We start from the raw sequence: 20,092 nt of genomic DNA on the forward strand, positions 1-20,092 counted from the left end.
AGGGAGTGTGCTTTAACATGAGTTACCGTCCCAAACAGAACACAGGATATCAAAATCTGAGTCAAAAACAACAACAACATATGTTTGGCTGCTGTCCGGGTTGCTTTTTTACCCCCTACTGTACACAGGTAGTGGTACACATTCTGTGACATTGACTGTGTCTGCATCTGCCCAAAGACTGATCTAGACCCCATGGTCTTTCCCCATTCCCAAGTGGAAGACAAACCACCCTCGACATCTGCACTGACATTCTAGAACACGGGGAATGACCTTCTAGAACACTGAGAGCAGTCGAACCTCACGACAGCAGGTCAGTTAAGGGTTGTAACTGCTTCACTGAGGAGAGGCAGTTACATTTCCTGTATGATTTTTTAAATATTTGGTATATACTTCCCATAAAAAATTATAATAAATGCAGCTCCTCTGGTAATTGTATTTGTATTTATTAGAGATTCCCATTAGCTGCTGCCAAGGCAGGGGTCCAAACACATTAAAGCACTTACATCTCACATAAATCAAAGATAAACAGTACATCATATATCATTATTACACCACTACATACAGTGCATTCGGACAGTATTCAGACCCCTTGACTTTTTCCACATTAAAGCCTTAATCCAAAATGATTTAAATAGTTTTTCCCCCCTCATCAATCTTCATAGAATACCCCATAATGACAAAGCAAAACCTGTTTTTTTAAAACATTTTTGCAAATATATACAGTAGGGAGAACAAGTATTTGATACACTGCCGATTTTGCAGGTTTTCCTACTTACAAAGCATGTAGAGGTCTGTAATTGTTTTAATCATAGGTACACTTCAACTGTGAGAGACGGAATCTAAAACAAAAATCCAGAAAATCACATTGTATGATTTTTAAGTAATTGATTTGCATTTTATTGCATGACATAAGTATTTGATCACCTACCAACCAGTAAGAATTCCGGCTCTCACAGACCTGTTCGTTTTTCTTTAAGAACCCCTCCTGTTCTCCACTCATTACCTGTATTAACTGCAACTGTTTGAACCCGTTGTTTGGAGGAAGAAGAAGGATGAGTACAACCCCAAGAACACCATCCCAACCGTGAAGCATGGAGCTGGAAACATCATTCTTTGGGGATGCTTTTCTGCAAAGGGTACAGGACGACTGCACCGTATTGAGGGGAGGATGGATGGGGCCATGTATCGCGGGATCTTGGCCAACAACCTCCTTCCCTCAGCAAGAGCATTGAAGATGGGTCGTGGCTGGGTCTTCCAGCATGACAACGACCCGAAACACTAAGGAGTGGATCCATAAGAAGCATCTCAAGGTCCTGGAGTGGCCTAGCCAGTCACCAGACCTGAACCCAATAGAACATCTTTGGAGGGAGCTGAAAGTCCGTATTGCCCAGTGACAGCCCCGAAACCTGAAGGATCTGGAGAAGGTCTGTATGGAGGAGTGGGCCAAAATCCCTGCTGCAATGTGTGCAAACCTGGTCAAGAACTACAGGAAATGTATGATCTCTGTAATGGCAAACAAAGGTTTCTGTACCAAATATTAAGTTCTGCTTTTCTGATGTATCAAATACTTATGTCATGCAATAAAATGTAAATTAATTACTTAAAAATCATACAATGTGATTTTCTGGATTTTTGTTTTATGATTTCGTCTCTCACAGTTGAAGTGTACCTATGATAAAATTTACAGACCTCTACATGCTTTGTAAGTAGGAAAACCTTAAAACCTTATATAGACAGGTGTGTGCCTTTCCAAATCATTTTCCAATCAATAGATTTTACCACAGGTGGACTCCAATCAAGTTGTAGAAACATCTCAAGGATGATCAATGGAAACAGGATGAACCTGAGTGTCATGTGTGCTCTCTCTCTGGCCTCTAGGTCACCAGGCTGCTCGTTATGGCTTACACCTGTCACCATCGTTACGCACACCTGCACGTCATCAGACTCACCTGGACTCCATCACCTCCTTGATTATCTTTACCTATATGTTACTATCTTTGGTTTCTTCCCCAGGCGTCATTGTTTCTGTTCCTGTGTCATGTCTGCGTTTTTTTCATTTGTCTTATTTTGTATTATGGTGTGTTTATTTATTAAAACACTCACTCCCTGAACTTGCTTCCCGACTCTCAGCGCACATCATTACACTAAGCTCAATTTGGAGTCTCAAAGCAAAGGGTCTGAATACTTATGTAAGGAAGGTATTTCAGTTTTTTTTTCATACAGTTGCAGAAATTTCTAAACCTGTTTTCGCTTTGCCATTATGGGTTATTGTGTGTAGATTGATGAGGGAAAAAATATATGTAATAAGGCTGTAATGTAACAAAATGTGGCAAAAGTGAAGGGGTCTGAATACTTTCCTAATGCACGGTTTCTACAATACAAAATGTTTTATACCACCATACAACAATATTATAATGTACTGTCTGTGTGTAGAGTGCTTGTGCTAGCTTGTGTGTGCGTATGTGTTCTTCTGTTCCTCTGTGTGTGTGTGTGTGTGTGTGTGTGTGTGTGTGTGTGTGTGTGTGTGTGTGTGTGTGTGTGTGTGTGTGTGTGTGTGTGTTCACAGTCCCCGCTGTTCCATAAGGTGTATTTTTATCTGGTTTTTAAATCTAATTCTACTGCTTGCTTCAGTTACCCAATGTGTGATAGAGTTCATTGTAATCATGGCTCTATGTAATGGATTTGAGGATTGTGAAGAAATCTCTGGTGGCGTGTCTTGTGTGGTATGTATGGGTGTCCGAGCTGTGTGCTAGTAGTTTAAACAGACAGCTCGGTGCATTCAGCATGTCAATACTTCTTGCAAAAACAAGTAGTGATGAAGTCAATCCATCCTCCACTTTGAGCCCTGAGAAATGTATACATTTTATTAATGTTAGCTCTATGTGTACATTTAAGGGCCAGCTGTGCTGCCCAGTTCTGAGCCAATTGTAATTTTCCAAGGTTTCTCTTTGTGGCAGCTGACCACACAACTGAACAGTAGTCCAGGTGCGACAAAACTAAGGCCTGTAGGACCTTCCTTGTTGATATTGTTGTTAAGAAGGCAGAGCAGCGCTTTGTTATGGACAAATTTTAGCTGCTGTTGTATCAAAATGTTTTGACCATGACAGTTTAAAATCCAGGGTTACTCCAAGCAGTTTAGTCACCTCAACTTTCTCAATTTCCATGTTACTCATTACAATATTTAGTTGAGGTTTAGGGTTTAGTGAATGATTTGTCCCAAATACAGTGTTTTTATTTTTGAAATATTTAGTACTAACTTATTCCTTGCCACACATTCTGAAACGAACTGCATGTCTGTGTTGATGTGTGTGCAGGTTGACATTTTTTGGGATGAATCTTGTCCTGGAGGCAAAGTTGGGCAACTTCCACTTGGACCAGCTGCAAAGTCAAAAATGTACTATAATACATAAAAATGCATGAAAATAACTGCTTTTTGGTCTTAATTTAAGGTTAGGGTTAGGCATAAGGTTAGCAATATGATTAATGTTAAGGTTATGGTTAGGTTTAAAATCAGATTTTATGACCTTGTGGCTGTGCCAGGTAATGATACCCTTTAGAGCTGCCTCCAGTACGAGGCCTCCCAATAAATATCAACCTGCGAGTGTGTGTGTGTGTGTGTGTGTGCGTGCTCGATCCAGGCCTTTTTGGCATGTACAGTACTGAAATTAAATTGCTGCTGCGTCAGCCTCGTAATTCCCAGCCGGCAAGGTTTTTGATTTGGTGCCAGGCTTTTAGCATGAGACACGTATCCTGGACCCTGTGCGCCCTCCCTGTACCCATAACATGGGTACACCATTAAGGCCAGCACCCCTGCTCATGTCACACCAGAGGGTCATGACCTTTATTATCCCTGCCTCTTTCTAATGGTGCAGAGATCTGAGCTAGCTTCGCCTCTGCCTCCCTCCTCATAGGCTGTGTCTGAAATGCCACTCTATTCACAGTATAGTTTGCACTACGTTTGACCAGAGCCCAGGGTGCCATTCCAGACGCACCCTAGCTTCTGCTCTGACAACCTCCACATAGAAAACGGCAATGCACTTGAAGACATCCTGAGTACAAGCATGCTCTGTTTAAGTGAGGGCCACAGCTCAGGATTGCTCAGATCCAAGGTTATCTGCTCAAGTGGATTATTGTGTGTAGTGTTTCAGGCTGAGTCGTGATCTGGGAGCTATTAAACCATCGCCTGACAATAAATAGCCTGATAGCCTCCAAAATAGCATGGGTCAGCATTATGTAGTACAAGCATATATACTGGCCTTCTGCAGGAGGATACAGTGCCTTCAGAAAGTGATCATACCCCTTTACTTTTTCCACATTTTGTTGTGATACAGCCTAAATTCAAAATGGATTTAATTATGAAAAACAGAAAACATGTTTTTACAAATTTGTGCAAATTAATTGAAAATGAAATACAGAGATATCTAATTTACATAAGTAGTCACACCCCTGAATACAAGTTAGAATCACCTTTGGCAACGTTTACAGCTATGTGTCTTTCTGGGAATGTCTTCAAGAGCTTTGCACACCTGGATTGTACAATATTTGCATTATTCTTTAAACAATCTTTAAGCTCTGTCAAGTTGTTTGTTGGTCATTGCTGGATAGCCATTTTAAAGTCTTGCCATTGATTTTTAATCCAATTTAAGTCAAAGTGTTAAAAAGGCCAATCATGGACATTAATGTCATCATGGTAAGTAACTTCAGTGTATATTTGTCTGTGTGTTTTAGGTTATTTTCTTGCAGAAGGTGAAATTGTCTTCCAGTGTCTAGTGGAAAGCATCCTGGACCAGGTTTTCCTCATAGGATTTTGCCTGTGCTTAGCTCTATTCTGCTTATTTTTATTCCATATAAAACTCCCAAGTCCTTGCCGATAACAAGCATACCCATAACATGATGTAGCCACCATTAAGCTTGAAAATATAAAGAGTTGTACTCGGTGATGTGTTGTGTTGGATTTGCCCTTAACATAACGCTTTGTATTCAGGACATAAAGTTAAGTTCTTTGCCAATTGTTTGTAGTTTTACTTTAGTGAAAACAGGATGCATGTTTTGGAAAAAAAATTCAGTACAGGCTTCCTTCTTTTCACTCTGTCATTTACAGTTGAAGTCGGAGGTTTACATACGTACACTCCACAAATTTCTTGTTAACAAACTATAGTTTTGGCAAGTCGGTTAGGACATCTAAGTCATTTTTCTAACAATTGTTTACAGACAGATTATTTCATTTATAATTCACTGTATCACAATTCCAGTGGGTAAGAAGTTTGCATACACTAAGTTGACTGTGCTTTTAAACAGCTTGAAAAATTCCAGAAAATTATGTCATGGCTTTAGAAGCTTCTGATAGGCTAATTGACATAATTTGAGTCAATTGGAGGTGTACCTGTGGAAGGCCTACCTTCAAACTCAGTGCCTCTTTGCTTGACATCATGGGGAAATCAAAAGAAATCAGCCAAGACCTCAGAAAAAAGTTGTAGACCTCTGCAAGTCTGGTTCATCCTTGGGAGCAATTTCCAAACGCCTGAAGGTACCACATTCATCTGTACAAACAATAGACCACAAGTATAAACAGCATCGGACCATGCAGCCATCATACCGCTCAGGAAGAAGACGCTTTCTGTCTCCTAGAGATGAACGTACTTTGGTGCGAAAAGTGCAAATTAATCCCAGAATAACAGGAACTTGTGAAGATGCTGGAGGAAACATGTACAAAAGTATCTATATCCACATAATCTGAAAGGCCGTTCAGCAAGGAAGAAACCACTGCTCCAAACCCGCCATAAAAAAGCCAGACTACGGTTTGCAACTGCACATGGGGTCAAACATCATACTTTTTGGAGAAATGTACTCTGGTCTGATGAAACAAAAATAGAACTGTTTGGCCATAATGATCATTGTTATGTTTGGAGGAAAAAGGGGAGGCTTGCAAGCCGAAGAACACCATCCAAACTGTGAAGCACAGGAGTGGCAGTATCATGTTGTGGGGGTGCTTTGCTGCAGGGGGGACTGGGGCACTTCACAAAATAGATGGCATCATGAGGGAGGAAAATTATGTGGATATATTGAAGCAACATCTCAAGACAGCTTGGTCGCAAATGGATCTTCCAAATTGACAATGGCCCCAAGCATACTTCCAAAGTTGTGGCAAAATGGCTTAAGGACAACAAAGTCAAGGTATTGGAGTGGCCATCACAAAGACCTGATCTCAATCCTATAGAACATTTGTGGGCAGAACTGAAAAAGCTTGTGCGAGCAAGGAGGCCTATAAACCTGATTCAGTTACACCAGCTCTGTCAGGAGGAATGGGCCAAAATTCACCCAACTTTTTGTGGGAAGCTTGTGGAAGGCTACCCGAAATGTTTGACCCAAGTTAAACAATTTAAAGGCAACGCTACCAAATACTAATTGAGTGTATGTAAACTTCTGACCCACTGGGAATGTGATGAAAGAAATAAAAGCTGAAATAAATAGTTCTCTATTATTATTCTGACATTTCACATTCTTAAACTAAAGTGGTGATCTTAACTGACCTAAGACAGGGAATTTTTACTAGGATTAAATGTCAGGATGTAACGGTTCTCTTGTGGTGAAGGAGAGTTGGACCAAAATGCAGCGTGATGATGATTCATGATATTTTAATGAAGGAAAAAACTATACATGAAAAAACTACAAAATAATGAAATGTGAAAACCGAAACAGTCCTATCTGGTGCAAACACAGAGAGAGGAACAATCACCCACAAACACACAGTGAAACCCAGGCTACCTAAATATGGTTCCCAATCAGAGACAATAACTAACACCTGCCTCTGTGGTTGAATCTGTGTTTGAAATTCACTGCTCGACTGAGGGACCTTACAGATAATTGTATGTGTGGGGTACAGAGATTAAGTAGTTGTTAAAAAGTAATGTTAGACGCTATTATTGCACACAGAGTGTGTCCAGCAACTTATTATGTGACTTGTTCAGAACATTTTCCTCCAGCACTTATTTAGGCTTGCCATAACAAAGGGGTTGAATACTTGACTCAAGACATTTCAGGTTTTCATTTTTTATGAATTTGTAAAAATGTCTAAAAACATAATTCCACTTTGCAATTATCTGGTATTGTGTTTAGGCCAGTGACACAGAATCTCAATTTATTCCATTTCAAATTCAGACTGTAACACAACAAAATGTGGAATAAGTAAAGGGGTGTGAAAACTTTTTGAATGCACTTTACACTGTAGCTACCAAAAGCATCTGACTTCATTCTTAATTAATGATCATCTCTAGCGAATGGGATATTAGAGGTCGGTTCAGTTTTGGTTTGATTATTCATTTATTATTACGGTATTATTTGATTATTATTATTATTATTACGGTCTCATATGGTCTGTGTGTTTAACCGCCTCTGCCTGTGGCCCGAAAGAACAGGTGCAATGTATTATGGTCATTGTAGTTAATTACCACATTTATGCACTGGACTAGGTTGAATATTTGCCTAATGAAAATTACAACTTCCAATCAGCCACAGTTTTTGACTTAACTTTTAGAGAAACGGCGTGTTGAGCTCACCGCAAAAAATTACTACATGGAATTTTAGAAATTGAATCGACGTCGGTCAATTAGTTGTTTAACTACCCACCAAAAAACTAAATGTAATTTTATCGCTCAGCACTACCGCTTGGGAAGGTGGACGATATCATCTCCCATAGTGTTGATCACATACATACAGTACCAGTCATTTCAGGGTTTTTCTACATTGTAGAATAAAAGTGAAGACATCAAAACTCTGAAATAACACATATGGAATCATGTAATAACCAAAAAAGTGTTAAACAAATCTAGATTTTAGATTTTAGAATCTTCAAAGTAGCCAACCTTTGACTTGATGACAGTTTTGTACACTCTTGGCATCCTCTCAACCAGCTTCATGAGGTAGTCACCTGGACATCATTTCAATTAACAGGTGTACCTTGTTAAAAGTGAATTTGTGGAATTTCTTTCCTTCTTAATGCGTTTTAGCTAATCAGTTGTGTTGTTACAAGGTAGGGGTGGTAAACAGAAGACCCTATTTGGTAAAAGACCAAGTCCATATTATGTCAAGAACAGCTCAAATAAACAAAGAGAAATGACAGTCCATCATTACTTTAAGACATGAAGGTCAGTCAATCTGGAAAATTTCAAGAACTTAGTACAGTCGCAAGAACCATCAAGCGCTATGATGAAACTGGCTCTTATGATGACCGCCACAGGAAAGATAAGTTCATTAGCGTTTCCAGCATCCGAAATTGCAGCCCAAATAAATGCATCGCAGTGTTCAAGTAACAGACACATCTTAACATTAACTGTTTAGAGGAGACTGTGTGAATGTTTTTATTTATTTTTATTTCACCAATCAGGCCTTCATGAACAAATTGCTGCAAAGAAACCATTTCTGGTTCCAACCGCTGTGTCTTTGTGAGACGCAGAGTAGGTGAACAAATGATCTCCGCATGTGTGGTTCCCATCATGAAGCATGGAGGAGGTGTGAGGGTGCTTTGCTGGTGACACTGTCAATTATTTATTTAGAATTCCAAGCACAGCTTGGGTACTTTTTTACTTATTTTACTCAGTAAGTTGACTGAGAAGACATTCTCATTTACAGCAACAACCTGGGGAATAGTTACAGGGGAGAGGAGGGATGAATGAGCCAATTGTAAGTTGGGGGTGATTAGGTGGCCATGATGGTATGAAGGCCAGATTGTAAATTTAGCCAGGACACTGGGGTTAACACCCCTACTCTTACAATAAGTGCCATGGGATCTTTAGTGACCACAGAGAGTCAAGACACCCATTTATGTCCCACCCCTACACAGGGGAATGTCCCCAATCACTGCGCTGGGGCATTGGGATATTTTTTTTAGACCAGAGGAAAGGGTGCCTCCTACGGGCCCTGCAACACCACTTCCAGCAGCATCTGGTCTCCCATCCAGGGACTGACCAGGACCAACCCTGCTTAGCTTCAGAAGCAAGCCAGCAGTAGGATGCAAGGTGGTATGCTGCTGCATTTTGCAGTGACATGCCATCCCATCTGGTTTGCAGGCTTTGTAAGGGATATTTGACCAAGGAGAGGGATGGAATGCTGCATCAGATGACCTGGCCTCCACGGTCATTTTACCTAAACCCAATTGAGATGGTTAGGGATGAGTTGGACTGCAGAGTGAAGGAAAAGCAGCCAACAAATGCTTAGCATATGTGGGAACTCCTTCAAGACTGTAGGAAAATCATTCCAGGTAAAGCTGGTTGAGAGATTGCCAAGAGTGTGCAAAGCTGTCATCAAGGCAAAGGGTGGCTACTTTGAAAAATCAAACATTTCAAATGTATTTTGATTTGTTTTAAAACTTTTTTGGTTACTACATGATTCCATATGTGTTATTTCATAGTTTTGATGTATTGACTAATTATTATCTACAATGTAGAAAATAGTACAAATAAAGAAAAACCCTTGAATGAGTAGGTGTGTCCAAACTTTTGACTGGTTCTCTATGTGACATAATAATCTTATGACAATATTATATACTAATATTTTTGCCAGTCTTTGTATTCTCATCTGTCCTTAATTCTAAGACTTATTTGAGGTGTAAAAAAATGACAGTAAAACCCAGCACAATATTTACACACAAAAAACACAGGTCCTCCTCAAAATGTCCCTTCCTTTTAGGTTAGTCTCAATTCCATTGTGAGTACCTGACGCTTCGCCTTTCTCAGTCCAAAGAAGTGATCAGTAGTGCTGTCACCCCCTGTCTCCTGTGTGAATCAGTAGCAGTGACCTCCCCTAGTCCTGAGGTGTTCAGTGTCACTGCCTGTCTGGGCCCTGTCTGGCTACACTAGGTGAAACAGGAGAGAGGAGAGGAATGGAAAGGAGAGGTGAGGCGGAGTAGAGATAGAAGAAAGGATAGGTGGAGGGATGGAGGAGAGGAATAAGGGGGGCTCATTGTGTTCGACAGCTCACCGCTGGTGCTGCCCATGCCTGTTCTCCCAGTGAGCTTTTCTCTCTGCTGCATGGATGTATAAAAGCTGTTCTCAAATATTGTCTGTGCTCGGCAGAGTGTTCTTTTTCAATCCCAACCTCGGTGCCAAACAGGGCCAGAGGTGGCAGAGATGCCAAGATATGAGCGGCAGCTTTGACGTTGTCGTGTGCCGTGGGGACTAGCAGTGGTACAGCATCAGGACCCTCTCACTCTCTCTGAATGCTGGGCAGACTTGTCTTGCTTTGACGATTCAAGGGCACCACGGCAGAATCGGATATGAGAGGTGACTACTTGTCTCGCTTTCCAAATGGCTGTGGAGGAGAGTGCACACAAAGAGATTGCTGAGGCACACACACACACACACACACACACACATACACACACTCACACACCTCTTATGTGGCTGCTTTGGTGTTGTGTGAAAGGCTGATAATTCTTGCAGACAGGCGGCATTGTTGCTTTGGTGTAACAAATTGGTCGGGGACTCTTCCTCTTGTGCAGCATGGCGCAGTAAGCTGGGATCCTTTGTGAACATTAATTGTCTTTAAAATAAATATGACAATGCCTGCAGAGGATGCTGTGGAGGATAGTAAGTAGCTCCACACTCTGTGGAGGGGCCAGGCTGGGCCTTGTTGTAACAGGTTGGATGCTCCACTGCAGCAGTGGCACTAATTCAATGACTGGCTGTATTTCCCATTTCCTCTCTGATGCCGTGCCCAGCGGGCAAAACCGGCAGCAATGATGTAATTCTGACGTCTTATATGACGTCATGGTCAGGTGGAATGTAAACTGATGAAATGAAAAACACATTCTTAACTGGTAGCAATCTGGTTATCAGATAACAACCGACATCCTTCCCAGATTGTCTTAATTTTTTCATGATTGACCTGGTTTTAATCTCAACATTTTACAACTCTGCAACCAGAAAACCAATTTACAACCACAAAATTATGTCATTATGACATCCCATGCCAAATTTTGTGAGCTGGGTAACTTTATAGAGTACATGCATTACTAAGAGGCAGTATATACTGTAGGAGGGAGCAGACATTAATGCCATGCTCTTGGTGATGCAGTAGTGACAGAGCATGTACAGATGTAGGATCTTCATTTGACCACTCTTTTGTTGATAGGAATTTTCCTGCACAGCAGGAAATGCAAACTTGTGGTGTAGTTTCTAATTTCTACTTTGGCATTTCAGGCTTGATCTGCCCTTATAAAAAGGTATCAACCCCTACTAAAATGTTATAATCCACATATTCATTCATATTTCCTTTTGCTGCAAGATTATTTTCCTGCTGTATAAAACTTGCTCAAATTAAGATCCTACATCTGTAGGCCCCACTCACAAATAGAATAGTATGTCCACTCACTGCAGTAGTGCTGTAGCTGTCAGTATGTAGTGTTTGTAAGAGAATGCACAAGGAAAATGCATGAAAACATTGCTCTGGTATCACATGAGGGAGCAGTCTCTCCTATCAAGTAGAAGCAAATTTAAATGGGATTTGAAAAACAGCAGGAGGGGAACGCTTTTTCCTTGAAAAATAAACTATAAAGCAAGTCATTCAACATGGCAGTGACAGGGGTTCCTGAGCTGTAGTCTTTGCCCCTCGTATCGCTTAATTTCTCATTTCACTTATGTCATGATCACGGAAAGCCTATTGTAGTTCTTATTTATTTTCATATTCTATGACAATGGATGTCAGTGGTATGTTAAGTATATTTAAAAATGTCAGAATTGTCTGTGTGTAAGGATTGTGAGGTTATGTGTCTAGTGGTTAGAGGGCTTTTCTATGAGTATGTGGGTAAGAATCTGAATCTGATTCGTTGAGACAAGGTTGGATCCTAAAGAATGTTTTCACATTTCAATCAACATTTATTCACAAGTTGAAAGGGAAATCATGTACAGTATTTCAGACAATCTATCAAAATGACATTATACAGCACATTTTGTCATAACCTACTGTCAATCTGTGCAGTGGTTTTACTATTTCTCACTTTTTGAAGGCCATAACTGAGATGTTATTTGTCATTTATAAATCACATATTGATGTCAATGTAATGTATGCACGAAAGTTTGAGTAAGTTACACACACTTATCTCATACTGATATTCAGCCTAAAAATCTAGGTTAAGTTACTGTTCCTTCACTGGTGTGTTCTATTCTGGATGCTCATATAAACCCTTTATAAGGCGTATATAGATATCAGTAGTTAGCCAACCATACTACAAAAGGTTGAATAGAATAGAATAGAATTACTTTATTTTTCCAGAATGAACTTCCGTTGTGGCAAGTAGGATGTGGCAAGTAAGATAAAGAAACATATAAACAGCAACTTTCACACATGACCAATACAAATGCTGCCACACCAATTTATTCTAATTTAAGAACCGTGCTATGCAAAATAAAAAATGTCAGACAATTCAATTTTTATTTTAAAAGCCGTACTTATAAATGTATAAATTATTTGTGAAGTATCTATGTAGTTCTTATGAAGCCTTTATGAATGCTCTATAAAGCCAGTATAAGTTGTTTATTTAAAGTGGGACCTAATCTAATGCTATTCTCTCCTCTCTGGCTCTCTCTCCTTTCTCCCCAGAGGATGGGCTGTAGCTACTTCCTGTGCACCATCATGCTCTTCGTGGCCGTCCTCCTGGCCGTGACGGCAACGGGTACCATCCTCTTCATGAACCACTACCAAGCCCCGCCCCCCGGCACTAACAACGGCCCCCCACTCATCTCCACCAACCAGGATGAAGGCAACGCCCTGGTGACGGTCGAGCGGGGCGACGGCTCACGCATCAACATTTTCATCGACCCCAACTGCCCCGACTACAACAACAACTTCCTGCGGCTGGAGGGTGTGCAGACTTCGCTGCTCCACTCGCTGACCGACCACGACACAAGCCTAAAGTCAGTGAAGGGCCAGGACCGAGCCTTGCTGGTGAAGTTGGCTGAGGAGGTGGCCAAGCTCTCGGCCCATGCCAGCCAGCTCAGGTTGGAGTACGAATCTCTAAGGCGAGGCCAGGGGAACCTGGGACAAGAGCTCAACACTCTGCAAACGGAGCAAGGCCGACTTATCCAGGTTAAAGCCCTTCCCTCAACGCCCCATAGGCCCCAAAGCCCCATTCCTCATCTGACCCCTGGAAAGTGGGAGTTTAATGGTTACTTTGCTTAGTGGTGTCTTTCCACCAAAGTGACTTCCACGGCTGTCCCATTTTAGATTTTTCTAGCAGAGTATGTTCTGTACTCAAGTAATCCAGGTTAAGTATTGTGCTCAAGGGCATAACTGCACTATTCTCCACCTGACATTTAGGCCACAGACCTTCTGGTCAACCTTCTGCTAGTTACCATTCACTGCTTGCTGCATATGCTCATGAAACTCATGCTCATGAAACTCATACACTCTTGGAAAAAAGGGTTCCAAAAGGGTTCTTCCTCTGTCCTCATAGGAGAATGCTTTTTGGTTCCAGGGAGAACCCTTTTGTACAACCCTTTTGGGTTCCATGTAGATCCCTCTGTAGAAAGCGTCCTACCCAAAAGGACTCTTCTTGGAACCAAAAGGGTTCTTCCTGTAACCAAAAAAGGGTTTTCAAAGGGTTCTCCTATTGGGACAGTCAAAGAACCATTTTAGGTTCTAGATAGATACAGTGCATTCGGGAAAGTATTCAGACCGCTTCAGTTATGACACATTTTGTTTGGTTACTTATTTTAAAATGTATTGAATTAAACATTTCCTTATCAATCTACAACAAAACTCCATAATGACAAAGCAAAAACTGTTTTTAGAAACTTTTGCAAATATATTACCAATAAAAAACACAAATACCTTATTTACATAAGCATCCAGATCCTTTGCTGAGACTAGACATTGAGGTCAGGTGCATCTTGTTTCCATTGATTATCCTTGAGATGTTTCCAGAACTTGATTGGAGTCCATCTGTGGTAAATTCAATTGGATGAATATTATTTGGAAAGGCACACACTTGTCTATATAAGGTCCCACAGTTGACAGTCAGAGCAAAAAACAAGCCATGAGGTCAGAGGAATTGTCCGTAGAGCTCCGAGACAGGATTGTGTCGAGGTACAAATCTAGGGAAAAGTACCAAAAAATGTCTGCAGCATTGAAGGTCCCCAAGAACACAGTGGCCTCCATCATTGCCTCTACTGTGGAAGTAGTGGAAGAAGTTTGGAACCACCAAGACTCTTCTTAGAGCTGGCCGCCCAGCTAAACTGAGCAATCGGGGGAGAAAGGCCTTGGTCAGTGAGGCGACCAAGAACTCTGACAGAGCTCCAGAGTTCCTCTGTGGAGATGGGGGAAACTTCCAGATGGACAACCAACTCTGCAGCACTTCACCAATCAGCCCTTTATGGTAGAGTGGCCAGACAGAAGCCACCCCTCAGTAAAAGGCACATGACAGCCTGCTTGGAGTTTGCCAAAAGGCACCTGAAGGACTCTGACCATGATAAACAAGATGCTCTGGTCTGATGAAACCAAGATTGAACTCTTTGGCCTGAATGCCAAGCATCACATGGCCAATACCATCCCTACGGTGAAGCATGGTGGTGGCAGCATCATGCTGTGGGGATGTTTTTTAGCGGCAGGGACTGGGAGACTAGTCGGGATCGAGGAAAAGATGAATGGAGCAAAGAACAGAGAGATTCTTGATGAAAACCTGCTCCAGAGCGCTCAGAACCTCAGACTGGGGCGAAGCTTCACCTTCCAACAAGACAACAACCCAAAGCACACAGCCAAGACAATGCAGGAGTGGCTTCGGGACAAGTCTCTGAAGGGCCTTCAGCGGCCCAGCCAGAGCCCGGGCTTGAACCCGATCGAGGATCTGCAGAGAAGAATGGGAGAAGCTCCGCAAACACAGGTCTGCCAAGCTTGTAGCGTCATACCCAAGAAGACTTTAGGCTGTAATCGCTGCCAAAGGTGCTTCAACAAAGTACTGAGTAAAGGGTCTGAATACTTATGTAAATGTGATATTTCAGTTTTTGCTTTGTCAATGTGGGGTATTGTGTGTAGATTGATGACAAGTTTATTTTTTAAATCCATTTTAGAATAAGGCTGTTGTAATGAACACTATGGGAGACAGAGAGCTGGTTTCAAGAGCAGGTGTTTATTTTATAGGACCACTGGAGGAGGCAGGTAGCTGGGTCCAGGGGCAGGCAGAAGGTCATACACAGGGGGTACAAAAACGCAACAGTACACGTAGAGAAAAGGCTAGTAACGTCATCTGGGAGATCAGGCAATAGGTTGATAACAGGAAATCAGAGGCAGGGAATAGGCAAAAGGTGTCGTTAGTAAGGCAGGCAAAAACTATCATACACGGGAGGATTTAAATCACAGTAAAAACAGCGCTCCGAATAGAAGTGTGTCACAATACAAACAATAACTCACAATGATGGGGTGCAAAGAACTGAACTAAATAGTGTGTGATAATGACATACAGGTGTGTGACCAGGTGATCAGAAATCAGGTGATTTGGATCTGGAGAGTGAGCTGAATTCAGGGGATCTACATGTTTGAGAGTGTGAGATGGAAGCAGACGTTACAGCTGTAACATAACAAAATGTGGAAAAGTCAAGGGTTCTGAATACTTTCCAGATGCACTGCATTTACTCTTTACAGGTCTTTTGGTTTGAATAATAGCTTAAAAGTTTAACAACCATGAAAAACAGCCCCAGACCGTTATTCTTCCTCCACCAAACGTTACAGTTGGAACTATGCATTGGGGCAGGTAGCGTTCTACTGGCATCCGCAAAAAAGCCAGATTTGTCCATCGACTGCCAGATGGTGAAACATGATTCATACCACTTTGAGGCTGAGCCGTTGTTGCTCCCAGACATTTCCACTTCAGAATAAAATCACTTACAGTTGATCGGGACAGCTCTAGCAGGGCAGAGATTTGACAAACTGACTTGTTGGAAAGGTGGCATCCTATGATGGTGCCACGTTGAAAGTCACTGAGCTCTTCAGTAAGGTCATTCTACTGCCATTGGTTGTCGATGGAGATTGCATGGCTGTGTGCTCGATTTCATACACCTGTCAGCAACAGGTGTGGCTCAAATAGCCGACGGTACTAGTCAAAGGTTTGGACACCTACTCATTCAAGGGTTTTCTTTATTTTTACTGTTTTCTACATTGTAAAATAGTAGTGAAGACATCAAAATGATGAACTAACACATATGGAATCATGTAGAAACAAAAAAAGTGTTAAACATATATTTTATATTTGTGATTCTTCAAAGAAGCCACACTTTGCCTTGATGAAAGCTTTGCACACTCTTGGTATTCTCTCAACTAGCTTCATGAGGTATTCACCTGGAATGCATTTCAATTAGCAGGTGTGCCTTGTTAAAAGTGAATTTGTGGAATTTCTTTCCTTCTGAATGCGTTTGATCCGGTCAGTTGTGTTGTGACAAGGTAAGGGTGGTATACAGAAGATAGCCCTATTTGGTAAAATACCAAGTCCATATTATGTCAAGAACAGGTCAAATAAGCAAAGAGAAATGACAGTCCACCATTACATTAAGACATAAAGGTCAGTCAATAGGGAAACATACAAGAACTTTGAAAGTTTCTTCAAGTGCAGTCATGAAACTGGCTCTCATGAGGATTGCCACAGGAAAGGAAGACCCAGAGTTACCTCTGCTGCAGAGGATAAGTTCATTAATGTTACCAGACTCATAAATTGCAGCCCAAATAAATGCTTCACAGACACATCTCAGCATCAACTGTTCCGGGGAGACTGCTTGAATCAGGCCTTCATGGTTGAATTGCTGCAAAGAAACCGCTACTAAAGGACACGAATAAGAAGAGACTTGCTAGGGCCAATAAACACAAGCAGTGGGCATTAGATGGGTGGAAATATGTCCATTGGTCTGATGAGTCCAAATTTGAGATTTTTGGTTTCAACCGGCGTGTCTTTGTGAGACGCAGAGTAGTTGAACGGATGATCTCTGCATGTGTGGTTCCCACCGTGAAGCGTGGAGGAGGAGGTGTGAAGGTGTGGGGGTGCTTTGCTGGTGACACTGCCAGTGATGTATTTCAAATTCAAGGCACACTTAACCTCTCTTGGGTAGGGGGCAGTATTTTCACATCCGGATGAAAAGCGTGCCCAGAGTAAACTGCCTGTTACTCAGGCCCGGAAGCTAGGATATGCATATAATTGGTAGATTTGGATAGAAAATACTCTACCAGTTTTAAAACTGTTAGAATTATGTCTGTGAGTATAACAGAACTGATATGGCAGGCAAAACCCAGAGGACAAACCAAAACATTCAACCTACCACTATTTTCAATGGCTGTCACTTTTATTATAAGGTGAAGTCCTCCCAGATTGCAGTTCCTAGGGCATCCCTAGATGTCAACAGTCTTTCGAAAGAGTCTCAGGCTGGATTTGGAAAAAATTCACCAGAAATTGTAGTTTTTCTAGGTGGCTCCCATTTTGGCTGTAGTGTTTCCAAGCGCGTGAATGAGAGCGCGTTCTTTGGTATTTTTCTCCAGTAAAGACAATAACGATTCTCTGTCTTAAATTTTATCGTTTATTTATGTGTTAGGTTACCTAAGGTTTGATTATAAACGTTGTTTGACTTGTTTGGAAAAGTTACGTTTGGGATTCATTTTGTATGCATTTTGATGGAGGGAACACTGGGTGGATTATTGACTGAAGCGCGTGAAACTGAGTTTTTATGGATATAAAGAAGGACATTATCGAACAAAAGGACCATTTATGATGTAACTGGGACCTTTTGGAGTGCCAACAGAAGAAGATCGTCAAAGGTAATGCATTTATTATATCGCTATTTCTGACTTTTGTGACGCACCTGCCTGGTTGAAATATGTTTTTCATGGTTTTGTATGCGAGGCGCTGTCCTCAGATAATCGCATGGTGTGCTTTCGCCGTAAAGCCTTTTTGAAATCTGACACAGCGGCTGGATTAACAAGAAGTTAAGCTTTATTTTGATGTATTACACTTGTGATTTTATGAAAGTTAAAGATTTATAATTCTGTAGTTTGAATTTCGCGCTCTGCAATATAACCGGATGTTGGCCAGGTGGGACACTACCGTCCCACCTGCCCCCAGCATGGCTACCACAGCATTCTGCAGTGATACGCCATCCTATCTGGTTTGCGCTTAGTGGAACTGTAATTTGTTTTTCCACAGGACAGTGACCCAACACACCTCCAGGCTGTGTAAAGGCTTTTTGACCAAGAAGGAGAGTGATGGAGTGCTGCATCAGATGACCTGACCTCCACAATCACCCTACCTCAACCCAATTGAGATGGTTTGGGATGAGTTGGACCTCAGAGTGAAGGAAAAGCAGCCAACAAGTGCTCAGCATATGTGGGAACTCCTTCAAGACTTTTACAAAAGCATTCTCGATGAAGCTGGTTCAGAGAATGCCAAGAGTGTGCAAAGCTGTCATCAAGGCAAAGGGATGACTACTTAGAATAATCTCAAATTTAAAATATATTTTCATTTGTTTCACACCTTTTTGGTTCATAGTTTTGATGCCTTCACTATTATTCTACAATGTAGAAAATAGTATAAATTTTTTTTTTTTAAACTTGAATGAGTAGGTGTGTCCAAGCTTTTGACTGGTACTGTATGCTCTTACTAATAGAGGACAACTTGTCCGTTCTGCTATTTTGATATGAACAGTTAGTTTATTCCCATCAGCACTAATTTCAAACTCACGCATTTGATCAATCCCCATCGTGATAAGAATGAGATTTTTTTGAATGAAATCTGCAATATCCCACTGGCAGCCTGACAGCGGGAGGAGTTCATTCTCAAGTACCTGTGTTAACATTTGTCGAAAGCACACACGCACATATAAACACACATATAAACACACACACACCATTATCACTGTGAGTTTCTCACTAATACAAAATACACCATTGTAATCCGATTAGTCCTGGATCAGGAAGACAATAACACTGTCTGTACACATTTACCGTAACATAGTGTATATCGTTTTTTGGGAGGCAGTCTGACTGCTGTTGCTTGGCCATTGTAAGACTTGCTTATCAACTGTGTGGACAGAGGTGTGACCAGTGTCATTTTAAACTCTGCATCAACGTGGGTGTGTTTATTAGGGCATTCAATGGAAAACATTTAAAAACTCTTTGCAACATAGTCCATTTTCCTCTAATGAACACGACCTACTGTATGAGTTAATGCGCATTGGTCTTTTCTTAGCACCGTTCAGATCAATCAATTTTTATTAAGTTTTCTCACAAGAAAGAAAATTACGCTTGAGTCCCATTAGGGAGGTGATAACCTAGAGAATAAGCTATAGTCACATCCCAGGGGCTGCTCTGCCTCCAGCAGGCTTTAGATCTACCAGCGGACGGATACATACACTCACCGTATAGAATGTGAATATTTATTTGCTGAGGAAGGCTCAAGGTTAGGTACTTTTATCTTGTCATAAACGTGTTTCATAGTGGTTCTTTTCAGGGGGTAAAGAATAAACACACCATAAATTGTATTCATAGCACAGGGGCATTTTCACTTGCGATTACCAAATGATCCTTTCATTGGTTGAGTGAGTCTCACACACACAACATATTTCGTTTTTGTCACTATTGATTCGAGAGTGATTTTGAAGAATCTTAACTGAGGACCCAACATGTATACAGAACAGGATACCAATGATCCCTCAAATCAAAAAGGGGATTATTCATGGTGAATGAGTCAGGTGAAGCTGCTGCAGTATTGGCATTAATCATGCATTTTCAATGCTGTTGTTCCCCTCTCTAATCAATAGAGGTGCTTTCATCTCCTACTGAATGGTAATGGTGATATGCTAAGTATGTGTCCTCTGAGTGCCTTTGAAACCCGGATGGCAATGTAACCCTGGGAGCCTGACTCTGCACAGGAGCCCTGTCACTAATGAGGCCTGAAGACACCCTATAGCCCCCTCATTATCTCAATACACACACACCATCTGTGTGGAAAATACAAAATGCTTTATACTATAGGCTACATATTGTAGGATACTGTTCATATGATACTGTAGCAGCAGAAGGAGAAATGCAAAATACAAAGCAACAAATCGTCAAGATCCATGCAACAGTA

General features: G+C 41.3%; 1 protein-coding gene across 2 annotated transcripts in view; it reads left to right on the forward strand.

Moving 5' to 3' along the window:
• Nucleotides 1-20,092, forward strand: part of fibcd1a (fibrinogen C domain containing 1a) — a 97,334-nt gene that overhangs the window by 11,786 nt on the left and 65,456 nt on the right. For both annotated transcript variants that reach the window (XM_031817853.1, XM_020468489.2), the window contains one exon: nucleotides 12,595-13,080. In XM_031817853.1, the coding sequence (XP_031673713.1) occupies nucleotides 12,595-13,080 (486 nt within the window). The remainder of the gene's footprint in view (nucleotides 1-12,594; nucleotides 13,081-20,092) is intronic.

This window comes from Oncorhynchus kisutch, linkage group LG3 (genome assembly GCF_002021735.2).
Source record: "Oncorhynchus kisutch isolate 150728-3 linkage group LG3, Okis_V2, whole genome shotgun sequence".
Classification (NCBI taxonomy): Eukaryota; Metazoa; Chordata; class Actinopteri; order Salmoniformes; family Salmonidae; genus Oncorhynchus; species Oncorhynchus kisutch.